Source organism: Armigeres subalbatus, chromosome 2 (assembly GCF_024139115.2).
Source record: "Armigeres subalbatus isolate Guangzhou_Male chromosome 2, GZ_Asu_2, whole genome shotgun sequence".
Classification (NCBI taxonomy): domain Eukaryota; kingdom Metazoa; phylum Arthropoda; class Insecta; order Diptera; family Culicidae; genus Armigeres; species Armigeres subalbatus.
In genome coordinates, this window is record NC_085140.1 from 229769769 (window position 1) to 229786413 (window position 16645).

The 16645-nt window shown below is 37.6% G+C and overlaps 1 protein-coding gene across 1 annotated transcript; it reads right to left on the minus strand.

Moving 5' to 3' along the window:
• Positions 1-281: 281 nt before the first annotated feature.
• LOC134211857 (segmentation protein even-skipped) lies at positions 282-3931 on the minus strand. Its single transcript, XM_062689180.1, has 3 exons — positions 3281-3931; positions 2345-2538; positions 282-1327 (listed from the first exon to the last, which is right to left on the minus strand). Exons 1-3 carry the CDS (start codon positions 3408-3410, stop codon positions 728-730), a joined length of 924 nt encoding a protein of 307 aa, XP_062545164.1. The 5' UTR covers positions 3411-3931; the 3' UTR covers positions 282-727.
• Between the last annotated feature and the right edge of the window lie 12714 nt (positions 3932-16645).

Here is a 16645-nt window from a genome sequence, read left to right on the forward strand (position 1 = left end):
CATAAATTCAAATCGCGTTTAAATCGGACGAGCCGTTCCATAGTTCCATAGACATAGTTCCAAGATAATTACGTTTTGCATGGAGCGCTGCGACGAGCTAAGCTTTTCGGCCTGTAACTTTGAAACAGAGTGTCTGATGATCGGGTAGAGTTTACAATAAAGTAGAAACTTTCTGTTGGCATTTTTACAGAGTGTACTCACCTCTCAGTAACTGTGGGAATATTAAAAAGAACTCGAAGTTAAAAAGCAGAGCCATGATGTTCACAGTGTCTAAAGTTTTCAAAAACTTGTTCATTTTGTTTAAAATTCATTGTTTTATTTTCGTTTGGAATATTTTTTCTTATATACATAATATTTACACTAAAACATTCAATATTTACAAATATTTGTTAAAATTCTGTGAAGACTAATTTGACTAAAAATCTGTTTGATTCGTAAATTTACCTAAGTATTTATGATCACTTGAATGTATTTGATACAAACACATTCACTGTTGCTATAACCGCTATCAGTCCTTCCTATGCGTTATTCGATACACTTTTTCTTGTAAACCTGCCATAAGTAGAAGCCTGCCTAGAGGGAACATTCTAATAAAATAAATAAAAATGGCCTCCAACCTAGCACTAATGCAGGAACTTCTAACGAGGTACTGCGCAAGTCAAATGATAACGAACTAGTTGCTAGATGCGATGATAGAACAAAGAGTTGTAAAAGTTAACAGCTTCGATTACGCTTCCGATTTGTATGGTTTGAATAGCTTTGGCTTCTCAGGAGAGGGTGTTAAGATAGTTTGGCTTGGCGTTGTCGTCGCTGTCATGAGTAAGCCTTGTGCGGGTGCATTAAGCGGTTTCAGCGGGCTATTTATGCTGTGGGAGGTCGACGAGGAGAGGTCCAATTTCGATTTGTCCGACCCTGGGCTGAGCGATAAAGCCGAATGTGGTGATGATGGGCTTTGCAGATCGTGGGGAGGGGTATGGGGTTTTGGGATGGACAAAGGAGTGTATCCTTGAGGCATAGAACTAAGCATGGCGGCAGCAGCATTTGGATACGGACCAGCCTGCATCGGTGTATTCCTCTGTGGGATGGGATATGGAGCGTAACGGTATCCATAGGAAAAATGGTTGGCAGCAGCAGGAATTTGTGGAGGCATTACTGGCATTTGTGGTAGCATTGGAGCCGGCGGATAACCGTAAGGCATTCCAACTGAATTGGCTGCTGCTTGGAGTATAGACGCTGCAAAAGCAGGGTCAGAGTAAACGGCTGCGTACGGCCAGGCGACGGCGATTCGCTGGCGTTTGTCCTTCATTCTTCGGTTTTGGAACCATACCTGGAATTAGAAAAAGAAAATACGTTGGTTAGTTATATTCGTTCAATCCACATTCCAAAATTGGTCACTCTACAACAAAGTCATCACATGCGTCAATAAAAATGATTCACACGTCGAAGGAATGTTTGGCTCAGGAATTGTCACTTAACACCTCAGTGGTAAGCATTATATCTCTTTCGTATCAGAGAAACACTCAATTATTCACATTCAGTAGCCAAAAGAGTGTCATAAAGCCAATGTTGTTGATGGATCGTATAAATATCTCGAAAGAAATAATCAGAATGACAGAAAAAGAGAGACGGTGATGATGATGATGAAACAGAGCACAAAACGATCGCTAACGCCGGCTGCTGTCGGTCCAAACGCTAATGAATCTTGAGGTGGCGGGACCGGTGTCCACTGTTTATAAACTTTTACCAATGGGGCGGCACATCAAACGGTTTCGATATGGAAAGTGATAATTACATTAATTTTATTGTAGTTATATGATAATTACCATACAACCACTATCTTGTACCGGTGTAGTAGGAGAAATCGTGAGAATATTAAATACCGACCGAGAAAAGGATTCCTCTAATGAAATTCAGTGATTAATTATTTGTTTGAGGCAATGTTAGCATACTCATGTTAAATTCGTATGTCAACAGCCAATGGGCAGGGAAATGAAGGAGCAGATAAGTTCCCTGCAGTGCGTCGGGAGAAGCACTCGCTTTCGACTTTTCGAGTCCTTTTCCGCACGGGTATCTTTGCTTGCACTGAGGTCTCCGTGAAATTCGAGATTCTTTGTCTTGCATAGTCGGACATGGCCAACTTTAAGCGTGCCAAATTTCGCCTACTGCGTTTTAATGTGGCACCAGTTGCTTTTGGAAAACATTTGTTTACATGTAAATGTTTATGTTGTCGCGTCATTAAGACTCGTCACATGCTGTTTCGGCGTGTTCCTCATGTAGTAACAAGTGACCGTCGGGGTATTTTGTGTTTGAAGATTGTCAAAGACCTTGTACATGTGATACTGACCTTAATTGTTGACTCCGGGAGACCGAGCTGGGCGGCAAGCTCGCATCGACGTGGCCGAGAGACGTAATTCTCTTTGAAGAATTCCTTTTCCAGCCGCGCCAATTGGTCACGAGTGAAGGCCGTTCGGTACCGACGGACAGATGGATCCATTGGTGCCTGTTGTTGGCCATGTTCCGATTGTGGACTGGTGCAGTCTGGAATAAAAGCAGAGGTAGGAAAGAAAGATTAGATGGCTGCAGCGATTCAAATCATACCCTTCAATACGTAGGGCTGGCAAAAACAAATACGCATTAATACCGACCGCCCCTTGTTCTGAAGGGCAATTAAAATATTTGCTTTTTGAAAGGAAATCTACCTCGCCCGGTAAGACGGGTCATAAATGAGTCTAGAAATGGTATTTAACATTTCAGTGGGCGTAATAAAACATTCTAAGTTTACAGTCAGTTCTTTTTTCTACGGTTTACGGTGAGTTTACAAAAATGTATTTGTAGTATAGTTTACGTTTGAATGACGAATTTAAGAATATATTTTCTAGACATTGAAAAATATATATTTTTTAAGATGGTCGTGTAGCTGAATAACGACTATTTATTGAAAATATGTGAATGTTGTGTCATAATATGGTTTACTTATGTATGATAAATAAAAAGTAAATATATAGCATAAAAATGTAAAGAAGAATTATTTGAAGATTGTAAACGTTTTTGAAAGAGCTAAATTAGTATAAAATCAGTAATTAAATCGACGATAATAAAATTCGATTAGTTTAATAAAGTTTAACAAGAAAGTAGGTAACATGATTCATTAAACACAACTAGCAAACAAACACATCTTCTTAATTGATTAATAAACCTTCTAAGGTGTAATTGCAAACTGTGTCTATTTTATTTGTTAACAAACAGGTTTAGTTAAACGCGATTTTAAACGATTACTTACCACTTAGCGGTGAAAGCGGCGGGGAAGATTTTGCACTGTACTGATGCGGGCTGAGTAAATCCACAGAAATTGGTTGATCACGGTGCTGCAGCGCATCCATTGTGTAATTGCGAAATCCTTGCATTTTCATTTAAATTTGTTAACTATCCAATCACTATATTATTTGGTGGTAATATTCGAAGCGGCACTTTGCACTCAATCCCACTGAATTAGGCTAATTTGTTCATTAATTATCCGATCACTAGCACCTTTTTCTTTGAACCGAACAACACACTGAATAACCGCTTGGAATTGGCGTTCTCCAAGTTCACGAATAATATGACTATCGCTTACGAAAACTAGTCTCAAACTGGTTGAGTAGTGTAGCATGACCTCATGTTAAATACCGACCCTTCTGCAGTTCCAGAGGGGCGTCTCCCAAAGCAAACAAAGGCGGTATTTCCTACCTATGTTTGTACCCTAGCAACCGTAGGACTGAACGCGTGTAAGCGAGACTGGCAGTTGAACGAGACAACACTCGTTGCCCATGTGTTTGGCCAACTTCGTTGCATGCAACGCAAGGCCAAGTGAGACAACTATTGTGGGGCGCTTTATGTTCATCTCTCTCTGGTTCTCCATGTTGTTTCTCTCGCTGAGCAGATATCGATTTCAATGCGTTGGCTCTTTCATGCCACAGCGAAAGGGACGATGGATGGAAGCGTTTTTCCTAGCCGCAAGGATTATTATCCTTTTTGCGATTATTAGCGCATGATATAACAGAAGCGGTAAACAGGAGCATAAAACGACGTGGTAGAGCAGACTTTTATAAAATGGTTCTCGGTGTTTTATGTACACGTTGCTGCCCTGATTATTCGTGGCATGTATTCATGTGTCCTATGGACGGATGGTGCGATAATACGTTGCAGACAAAACAGGTCCATGTGCAGGAAGGTGTGAACTGGGATAAGTGAAATTGACTTGATGACTTAATTGCACAGATTCTGCAATTTATTACAAATATCTCGGAAAGCATAAATACGTAAAGACTGTTTGAAGTTCTGAATGCATTTATAAAATACCTTGTTTTAAATTTGCTTTTAAGATTTGCTATTCAATTAAATATTCTGCTAGCTGCTGGTCGAATGTGTTTTTCGGCAAGTTATTTTTTAAATACATTAGGCTATACAAAATCCAGTAATCAAGCTTTGAACACATTTTTCAATTGAATGCATTTTGAGTAGTAAAAAATCCTAATGTAATAAAACAATGCAACCCAGAATAGGTTACAACTAAAAATTGAAATCCTATAGGGTTGTTCATATTTTTCATATCTCTTTAAAAAATCTTTTTCCACAGCGAAAAACTGCCAGTTGGAACACATTCTGGCTATGCTTGAGGAATGTACCTATACTCGAACGGACTTGTAGAAGCTTATCTCTCGCCCCATAAAAGATTCATAAGCATGTTTAGTATTCATTGTGATAAAGGCTGCTGCCGTCCTGACTGCCCTTCCGTTTAGCACTCGCCACATCGCGGGATATCCATTCCGCGTCGGAGTCTCTGAGGAGCGCAAAGGAAAATATTTTTAATAATAGGGGTTTATCTCTTTTAAAAAAGTTACTTTATTCAGCTCGCTCGTAATTATGTATGTGTGCCTTGCCACCACCCACATAGATCTCGCTTCCAGCCATGCTACTGTTGGTGCTGCAAGGTTTAATGATGTCGTTGGAATCACATAAGGATTGCTTTGTATATAAAGGAACGATCCGGTCTTATGGTGCTCCGGTGTAATGCGAACCCATAAAATGTTATTTTCTACTTCTCGTCATATCGACGGTACGCTATAGCATGCTGGCGAACAAGGGAAACTGTATTTGCGAGTTCAGCAGGAGATAATGGTTCGTAATTTAATGAAGAAATTAAAACAGCGACCTCATCGTAGCGACCGAACTTTTCTCTACCTTCCAGAGGGTGTGCGATAAAAGAATTCAGAACGCCAATTTAGTAGGAGTAATGTCAACTTGCTGAAGAAATTTCATAAAATGAAAACATTACAAATTATTTCTGTTTTTACGGATATCTTGTCTTCATACATATATGTCTTGGATGGACGAGCAAAACCAAATTCAAATATCAAAATGAAACTTAGATGCTGCTTCAAGATTTGTTTTTGATACCTTTTCAACGGACTGCGTCTAGGAACGTTGCCAACTTACCCTCTTTTATTTCAGACTTTGAAGTGCACTATTCCGCTGTTCCTATAAACTTAATTAAACCAAGCACAATTATTCGAACTACCGTAAACCCTTATTCCATATCCGACTTTTATCTCGTTTACTCGGTCTGTGAAAAATGAAGCAACAAAAAACCGACAAGGATTTATGAATTCAATCGTGGCCTTTATGTTGCCGTGGTTGTCTTGAAGCTCTCCGAGCTGGAATAAACTTTGAGTATATAGATAGGAACATGTGTATGAACGCGAAGTCCTATTGCGAACAGTAGCCATCTGCCAGCGTAGAGAGCGAGCAGCAGAGTGTGGATGAAATTTATGATTTTCGGTAAGTTTCACAACATATTTGATCATGGCGTTTATGCGCTTTATAATCGACAATTATGATGTTAGAAAATGAATATCGGTTCGGCAACGGTTGGTATGGAATCGTGTAGCATTCAGCGGAGCTAATGGCACATAAATAATTCAACAGTCCGTTTGGGTACGGGATATTAGAGGTCACTGCAGATTCGTCATGGGGATTTCGGTTCAGGTAATGTAGTATAAGGAGAACAACGCCCTACTTTTAACTGCAACGGACTTTGATGGCCATCCGAAAAACCAACAATCACTGATCGCGTATGATCCTCATAATTTGTGCTTCTTGCAATGGTCCCATCCCCGATTCATTGCTCTGGCTCAGTAAGCAGACAATGGAAAAACAAATATTCTCATCCCGTAGAAACGCCCAAAGTTTGTTTTTCTCGGTCTTGCCATGGAACGGGTAGAAATCCATTACGAATATTTGTTTTTCACTAATTAGATGTCTGTTTATGGCATTGGGCGGGTAAATGGGTCTGCAGCACAAATCTTTCGCATTAATGCGTTGAGCCCAATATTAGGTACATACTTGATGATTCGTAACGTATTTCAGCTGAGCGCATAATGATATAGCCTCAACGTATTTCATGAGGCATAACGTTTTTCAACAGGTATATTAGATTTGATTATTTGCCTTTATTAATGATACATCATCATTACCAAAGTTAGACGTTTGTGTTGGAAAGAATATTCGAACTGTGTTGACTCAAGTAAGGATTTTTCGAATAATGTTCGGGATAAAATTTTATTGTTTATTTAACAGCTATATGCGGTTTGTTTTTGCTTATTTCTGGCCTTTGGATTTAGTGGAACATTCAACTAACACGAAAAAATCGAAGAAAATGGAAACTCGGATTCGCGTAAAACGCGATCCCAATGTAACATGTTCCTGTCCTGTATAGTACAAATATTAAGTAACCAATCTAAAAAAACGGAAAACATGTGGCTCATAAATCCTTCAAGTAAATCTAGCTTTTTTATTTTTCAAAATGTCATCAGTTGAATTTAGAGATGAATAGAGCACGTAAGTGGAAAATAAAAAAATTGAAATTAATATCAAGCAAGACCCGATACCGTTTGTTGGTTATGTAAAAATCAAACAAAAATATTGAAACGTTTCATCAATAATATTTTTGGACGATAGAAAAAAAAGAGCTAACCGCGGTGGAGATTGGTACTCGGATTCTGATGGCTTTTCCGCAAACGTGACCTTTAAGTGGTCTTGTTGTGTAGGGACTATCACGCCTATCTAGAGGGTAGGAGTTTGAGGGTTCGAGTCCATCCAAGACACGTGGATTCTTTTTTCGCAAATTTCATATCACATTGTCAATTTATTTCGAAACATGTGCTGTGCGTGCATATGTACAGCCAAGATATTTAACATATATTCATCTCAACGCAAAACAGACAAATACAACACCAATCTTGTCGCTTCTTTTTGCTAAGATGCGTGCTCACTGCTGAAAAAATCACAAAATTGAAATCAAATCAAATTCCTTTTCATTGCTTTGTTTTTGATGGGATGGAAATTGAAGCTATGAGATGAAGTGCCGAACCGTTCCCCTACTGATTGTGGCGCTTCCTCAATGTGCACCGGCGAGAGGAGAGCCCATATGACTGGGGAAATATCAAAAGCTTTCACTGAACAGGGCATATTGATTTCCAATAATTAGCAATCTATTTTAATACAGGTTGAGAATTTTTGGTTATCACTCGCGTAAACCGTGATTACGGCCTATAACGAAAGGTAGACATAGTCTTCTCCCACTGCAGATTCGGAGCTCATATCTTCGTTAAGGCAAACTACCACGACAATCATGTAGCGACGAGCCATCATGGGATCAGAATCGTCGAAACAAGGCTCTGTTTGCGCTTGGCTTTTAAGCCCTAATCATGTTATAGAAGTTCAGGTTATGATCGTTAAACTTCTTAAAGGGCGTCAATGCAATTCAGTTATTAAAATCGATTTGTAAATATTACAGTAAAATATTTCAAACATAACAAAATCAAACTGAACAACATCCAACAAAACAAAAACCAATTAATTATATTTCTGTTGAATTTGATTCCTCCTAGTGGTGTGCGCCACCACCGCCGACACGATCTGTCTCCGTAGATTTTTCAAAATTTCCAGTTGAAATTCTGAGAATGTCTAGTCTACATGCCAATAATTTTTTTTTTTGAATTTTCGTAGGATTTCTGCAAAGAACTCTCCGTGATAATTCCGATGTTTTTCTTGAAAATCCCATGCCATATCCCATTGAATAATCATCCGTTGAAATCCCAAGAATTTTCTTCTAAATTCCAAAAGTTTTCCCGTTGAAATGCCGAGTAATTTTCCGAGAAAAATTTGAATTATTTCCCGGGGTAATTTTAAGTTTTAACGGACATTCCGAAATATTACCCGTGGAATTTTAGAATTATTTCCTACGATTTTTTTTTAATTTCTCTTGAAAATTTGTACATTAAAAAAAATCCTACGGACATTCCAAAGAATTTTCCGAATAATTTTCGGTGGAAAATATGGAGAATTTTCAGTTGAAATTTTGATGAATTTCTCGAAAAAATTTTGATTAAATTTTCAAGAAAAGTTTTCAATAATTTCTTTAGAAATTTCGAAAAAATTTCATCGATAATTCCAAAGAATTTGCATTCGAACTCCTGAAGAAATTACCGTGAAATTTCGAATAATTTCGCTTATATGTCTAAAGAATTCCTAGTGAAAATCCAAAATTAAGAAAAGTTTTCAAGGAACTTCTCAGAAAATCTCCAGTGGAAATTCTGAAGGGTTTCTCGAGAAATTTTGAGGAATTCCCCTTATAGGTTCCAAAGAATATATTTTGGAAATTCCAAAGACTTTTTCTTTGATAATCCAAAATGCTTCCTTTGTGAATCCCAAGGAATTTTCCGTTGAAGTACGACATAATTTCTATTCTTTATTTAGGTCATTATCTTCATTTTTCATTATCTATATTTTTTTCTCTAGAATCTTTATTTAGGTCATTATCTAGCATATGTATGCATTGCGAACAGAGTTTCGACTTTTCGTTTCAATTAGACCAAAGCAAGCGTTTTTCGGGCCGAATCTTTTTTCTTTGTTTATGTTGAGGATCATCTTTCACCCATCAATCTTTCTCCAGAATTAGCCTGGGAAGATAAACGAAAATCTTGAATATTAGATAAAATCCTTTTTCGCTTCATCACTTTTACCCTCTCACTCACTTTTCGCAAGAATTATCGCAGAATAATTACAAAATTGTATGGCCGCTCCGGGATTCGAACCCAGAATAGTAACAATAATAGCTGCGGGGATGCGCTTACTCTAGCCACACCACCACGTTATCTGTATGAAAGCGCTAAGTTATTTGGTCCACATAAGCTACTACCATTTTCATTTATGGTGCCACGAAAAGACTCGAATATGAAAGAAAAAGATCAAACCAACGTTTGGCGGCAATCGAAGTGAGCGAAAAATGGTTATCACTCTCCAGGCTGTTTTTCTTTCCCGAAAAGCGATTTCTCCCCGAAAATTTTGGTGAGGGAGCATCCTGTGCTCCTGAGATTGAGTGAGCATTACGAACCCTGATTGCGAACATTAAAGTTTGATGAATTTAACATACAGATGAAAAACAAAACAAAAAACCTGTAGAAAATGAATGTCTTTAAAAAGATGCGGGTGAGCCGGTCACCCCTTGAGGGTAAGCCCGTCACATTATAAAATATGCCTCAATTTTGTTTTCTTGCATGAATTTTTCGTAGATAATAGTATGGAAACGGCAGGTGCTCCCGTCTGACAGTTGCAATTTGGTTCCCCCTATTTGAAACGACAATATTAGCGTAATATTGGGTTTGAACGAGCTGGATCGTAAATTTCTAGGGAGCAGTGAAGTTTAGGCAAAATAATATCGCTACCATTGAGTCTGTGCCTGGAATGAAATCCGTGCCAAGAATATCCATCGTTTGTGAAAAAAAAACTTTTATTTGTCATCATCAATCAACGAAATTTCGTAATACTATGGGCTTAGAAGTTGTGTTTAAAATTTAATTTTTCAGACGGGTGTAGGAAAAATCTCTTTTTGGGCAATTTTACTTAATCGATTTGCACACAACAAGTTCACATTCAACAGGAAATCATGCAATGATTATACACGAATGTGAAAATTTAGACCAACTCACCTATCAGTGATATTTTAGACTCTCCTTACTTGTTTTATTACCTTCACCGAGAAAGGTAATATTGCCACTACGTGTATTAATCAGGGTTTTTTAGAACGAAGGCGTCAAGCGTTAAATTAATTCCTTCGTATTACTTCGAATACTAACGGAAATTCTATTCTCTCGGAAATTTGTCCAGCAATTCCTTCCACACGTCTTGGACAAAAATTTCCTCTTGTGGTTTCCCCAAAAAATCCCCCGGAAATTACTTCACAGATAAATTCAGAAATTTCCTTGGAAATTTAATGAAGGTAATATAATAAAATTTCGAAAATTGCTTTGTTGATTCCTTTACGAACATTTTGATGAATTTCTCCAGAATTTTTTTTAGAAATTCCTTTTAGAATTCCTGTAGAAATTCGTTAGAAATTCAAATTAAATTCGGATATTTCTTGCTATTCCTTGTTGAAATTGTTTTAGGAATACCTTCAAAAATTACTTTATGAGAAATCCTTCCAAAATTTTATTAGGATTTTTTTTAAATTCCTTTAGGATTTTTTTCAGAAATTGATTTAGGAATTTCTACTGGATATGTTTTAGGAAATCCTTCAGAAATTCTTTTGAGAACTCCTCCAATAAATTACACCAGAAATTCTTTTTGACATTTCTTCGTAAAAACAGATTTAAAGGATTTCCAAGAATTCTTCCATCTTAATAAATTTCCGGAAAAAAAATCTCCAAAAAAATATCCAGGAACATTTTAGCCGGAATCTTATATGATTTTACTAAAAGGAATAGAAAGTTCCTGAAGAATTTCTGGATGAATTTACCAAGGCCTCTCCAGAAGATTTTCCGAAGGAATCCCAGGAGGAATGACAAAAAATAATGGCGTAATATTCTAAATCATCTCTGGAAGGAATTCCTGAAGTGGAAAGAATTTCTAAAGAAGAAATTTTCGAAGAAATTCCTGGAGAAAATTAAAAATGAATTATCGAAGAAATTTCCAAAGCCTGAAAGATTTGCAAAGGAATTGCCGAAGGTATTTCCGAAGGAAATCTTACAGGAATTTACGAAGGAGTCACCAATAAAATTACCGGAGAAATATAAATATCTATTTGAATTTTTCAAGAAATTCCTAAATTTCTTCAAAAATTCTTTCGAAAATAACTCCAAGAAATCCTAAGAATTTTTTTTTTCAGTGAATTTTTGGCAAATATTATTACTTGTTATTAGATGAGTTTGTACTATCCCATTTTATTCTGGAAATGGGATGGAAACGGGATTATGACAAGTCTGCCGTAATCTGAAAAAGTGACGTATACGCCATTTTCCGAAAATGGTGTTAGCGAGAAGAACTCGTCGAGCTCTTTAACAGAAAAATGGGAAACATGCATGTTGAAACTGGCGTATACGTCACTTTTCCAGATTACGGCAGAAGTGGAGACGTTCGACTAAAATCTCAAAATAAATATTATTCACGTGTCCCATCGTGCCCCAGCTTAGCTCCGCCAGTGCCATTTGCTTAGGTTTGTAGACAATTGATCAGTGGAGTGGCTTTCCTGGTTATAGTTATGCAAAACGGATACTCAGCTCACCGCTCTCTATAAGTGACGGGCTTACTTCCAAGCCCCATTTTTCCAAAAGCACCATAGTAAATAATATGTTTTTGATCATACGCACCTTTCAGTTCGCCCCGATGACAGCAAACAGTAGGGGAACAATGGGTAAAAGCGCCAGCCTGGGTAAGACGGCCCACCCCCGTTTTTAGGCGAAATGCTCAAGCTTCTTGAAATATTTTTTTACAGGAGGAAATAAAAGCTAATTTTAACCATTTTAAACCACTTTGCAACACATGAATGCATGAAATCGGCATCAACATTTCAAAAGGGCGTAACTGCTTTTGTAAACAAAAGCTTCTCACGTCGCTGGTGGGTTAATTTGAGCCCACCTACGCAATCCAATACCACTGATGGAAGCATCGAATCCTCTTCTTTCATTTAATGGTGCTGGATTGCGTGAGTGGTCACAAATAAGCCCACCAGAGGCGTGAGAAGCTCTTATTTACAAAAGCAGTTTCGCCCTTTTGAAATGTTGATGCCGAAATGTCAAAACAATAAACAAAACAAACTAGTTGATTGTAACGACGCTGCGCGATCTAATTTTAGTGGCAACGAATTCAAGGTTTTTTCCAGCGAAAAACACGATACTTGAGTGATTCTTTCAATCAGTGATCTTCATTTGTCCATTCTACTGCTTTGTGTATCGAATAAGGTATGTAAACTGCTGTAAAATTAGAGTTAAAAGTAAAAAAGTATAAATTGTGCGCTGGGGGTAAAACGGGCCATTTTTGGTGGGGTAAAACGGCCCGGCATATAGTGATTTATTCGTGATAGTTCTTTCTGGGTGAATGTTAAGTAGTGCTTGCTGTTTTTGCAGAGATGCCACGAAAATACACGAGAAAGACATCACGGATGCAGTGGACAGTGGAGCAGCTGAACAACGCAAAAGCAGCAATCCTTGGCGGTATGTCCATTAGAGCTGCTTCCACCGCATACCTGATTCCTAGGACAACCCTTCGCCAGCTCGTTTTTTCTTGACAGGGGCTGTCCGTCCATATACCACGTGTACATACAAAAGGGGGTACGGTTTAAGAAAACGCGACCACTTATACAAAAACATGTAAGATTTCATACATAAAGTGAGACACATCGGGAGGTATTGCCCGAATAGAAATGAACCATTCATCGAATCGGTTATATTATTCAGTTTCTATTCATGGAATGATAGTTTTTCAAGTAATAGCTCTTTTATGATTTTATGATACAGACGAAAAATGTGAAATCATTAATTATTAAATCTCGATCATACACCAAAAGATTATTATTTAGAGAATCATCGAATGTATCATACAGTGATTGTAACCTCAATGATACAGAATTTTTTTCGTTCGCAAAACAGGCCATTTTTTAATAGTAACGATACTTAACGACCCGTTCAGTGTATCATCCAAAAACCAAACATTGTAGAGGCTATCATCAACATATTCATGGTACAATTGGTGTATAATCAACTACGATACCATATATAATTCAATCGTAAAATTTATAATCGAAAAACGGTTACTGGAAAAATTGTTGTTTGATATAATTCTATGCGGGGGGATTGAAACTATTAAAATTATGTCCACGTGGTATATGGATTGCCCCTAGCGTGATGTCGTTTATGATCATTTCCTAAGTGAATAAAACAAAATATTATTTTATTATCGACCTTTTGCACTTTCAGCTACTTTATATTATTTTACCTCGGTGTGTTACAATATTACAAATTGTATACGAATAATTACTTAATTTATGGATGGTCCTTGAAAAATGTTATATGTCTAAACTATTTTCGTACATTATCTTGTCTATTCTTTTCGTCTATCTCATTTCGCCTTAAAGGCTCCCCCAGACCTAAGCGATTTCATCGCCGCGACGGCGACAGCTAGTCGCAGCGATTCTATCATTGGGTCGCTGCAGGCAATGTTCCATTCACGCTTCCATACCAATGGCGATAGAATCGCTGTCGCGAAGTGATAGAATCACGTAGCGATTGTCGCATCGCTTGTGTTTGGGGGAACCTTAAAACCAGCTGAAAATTCTTTGCAAACTTCAAAGAACCGTCTTACTCCGTAGGTGGTCGCTTTTACCCTGTGGGTGGTCCGTCTTACCCCGTCCGAAAATTGACAAGTGCTTTTTGGACGTTATGAACATTGAATAAAAAACATTGAAATGTAACCAAATAAATAATTCCATTATTTTTTAGTAATAGCTAAACAAATGTTTTTTTGAATGTGGGGTCGTTCAACGTAAAATTTTATGTTAATTATGAGGTATGATTTTTTACTCTTAGGGTGGCGCTTTTACCCATTATTCCCCTACACAAAAGAATGTGTGTACGAAAAATCTGATGCTCTGGAAGCATTTTTCACGTTAAGGACAATCCTCACGGAATCCAAATTAAAAAGTAATCGTGTTTTCAAGGGCCTACCACTCAATACGGAATCAACGCACCACTGTCATTTTAATTATTCCATGCATGCAGCAAAGCACAAATAATATTATCAATTCAGTACAAAACCGAAACGGGCGATTAGCGAAGTTGGATTTTTCTCACAATCCGTATGCTAAACCTTACTTCGTAAGTGGTGCGCTGTTTTCATTTGGTGATGCGCTATACAGCGCACCACTTCCGAAATTAGATTTAATGTATGGATTGTGAGAAAAATCCAACTTCGGTGGCGGCTAATTCGTTTTTCCATTGAATTGATAATAAAAATGACAGTTGTGCGTTACTTCCCTATTGAGTGGTGTGCCCATGAAAACGCGAGTTACTACTTTCTAATTTTGATTCCGTGAGGATTGTCCTTAAAGCTTACAATTTAAGAATGAAATATTATACGCGGCGACGGTTTTTGCACTTGTTTTGTAAATTTTCACAGTTCACTGTAGGTTTTATGTGATTTAGAATAGCAAAACAAATAAAAGCTACTAATAATGTTTCGGTTTTTAAAAAGCTCCATATATCGCTTTGTGTTAAAAGACATGTAAATGATATGCTGAAGCTTCTGTGTCAGTCCAGTTGAAGAATTCCTATTACATAAATCAGTGCGGGCCCTCCTTAGCCGACCGGTAAGAGGCGCGGCTACAAAGCAAGACCATGTTGAGGGTGGCTGGGTTCGATTCCCGGTGCTGGTCTAGACAATTTTCGGATTGGAAGTTGTCTCGACTTCCCTGGGTATCAAAGTATCATCGTTTTAGCCTCATGATATACGAATGCAAAAATGGTAACTTGGCTTAGAAACCTCGCAGTTAATAACTGTGGAAATGCTTAATGAACACTTAGCTGCGAGGCGGCTCTGTCCCAGTGTGGGGATGTAATGCCCATAAGAAGATAAGAAGAAGAAATCAGTGCGGTGTGGGGTATTTCAACGAATATTTCGAGCTTCTTTCTGGATTTAAACAGAGACAGAATCAAAATTAGGTAGGTCTTCATGTAACTGTTAACATACAGTGCATAAATATAAATAAATCGGAATAAATCTGACTGTAAAACAGTCAGATTTTTTTCCATAACATCAGCCAGCCAGTTGGGGTTAGAATGGAGACACACACATTACATGAGGTGATAAAGTTAATTTAAAAATTGATTTCTTTTAAAAGTCACGGTCTTACCCACAGTGTCGGGCTTAGCCACATTTCCTTCAATTATTCTATGTTTTGCGTTGTTTGTCAAAATTCCGGGTGAGGATTAAATGATTTAAAAACAATGTTTAAATAGTCAAAAATGTAACATTTCTACATAATGGAAAGTAATCATGGATTAAGCTTTTAAATGCAGTCAGTTTCCATAGGATATAAAATGTGCGTCTCTATAAATTTTCTCAGCGATTCATGTGTAAAATTAGTATTTTGCTCAGAAGCTGCTGCCAGTTCTTCAGAACATAATTGATAAAATTACGATCAAATCAGTATACGAACCCAATTTCATTAATAATTTTTCCAATCAAAAAATATATACAGCACTATTTTGAACCAAGCTTCCAGAGTTGGCTGCAATGATATGAATCTGTATACGAAATAATTGGACCTGCTTCTGAAGATACAAATACAATATGCATGTTGTATTTTTTATTCACGCCATCATGTTCGTGATCGCGCTGCTAAATTCAAATGAATATATTGCCGATTAGTGAATGTATCTGAATTAGGTTGCAATCTGTTCGATAATTGTTCGTCGACCAGCTCAATTTGCACGTATTCTCTTTTAGGGCTCAGTTTATGACACTTCATATTGTCGCCATGCTGTGATTCTTCAAAATATTGCCCTTAACTAGGGGCGAGTATGAAAACCGTTTTGAGGTGCTACTCTTCACTTAGATATCCTTTGCGACAAAACCGACCAGCATTTGAGAAGGTTTTTGTGTTCCTCAACCTATCGGTAGCAATATAACTTTATTTCGCTCAGCACCAGTGAAGCCACACCAGTGGAGCGTAACGAAATTGCATTTACCTTCCACAGCCATCTCTCTTCCACAGGAATTCGTCTCGCTGACTGGTTGGGTGATCCTGGTTGTGTTTTCTGCCATGCAGAGCCTTTTTGACGGTTTCTTTTCCGACGAAACCAAACTGTAAGCATGGGGTTTGTCAGCAATTAAGTTATATAAACATAAAAATATTGAATCTTTTACAAGGTCGTCATCGGCTATTAAGAAATCATTCTGGGGTTCTAGGCATGAATATACAATGAACGATAAATGCATATCTCGGCAAAGTTAATTTTCAATATGGATTTTTAATAATTTTGTCCAAAGTTCTTTTTTGTTTTTAAGGTTGCATCCTCCTGTCTCGACCAAGAAGCTTAGCACAAGTAATCCATTCACGGTTTAATCGCCTTAGAAACGTTCTGTTTGTTTCGCTTACTGAAGCAAAGTCAAGTACTGTTTGTACAGATAATCCCTTGTTTCTTTTAGTTCGTAATGTATATTGTTTATAATCTTCTAAAAACCATTTGAGCCGTTGCATTTTTTGTTTGCATAGCTTTGCTAAGCTTAGCTCAGTTTGACAGACTTTGTAGACGTTGTTTTGCAGATGTTA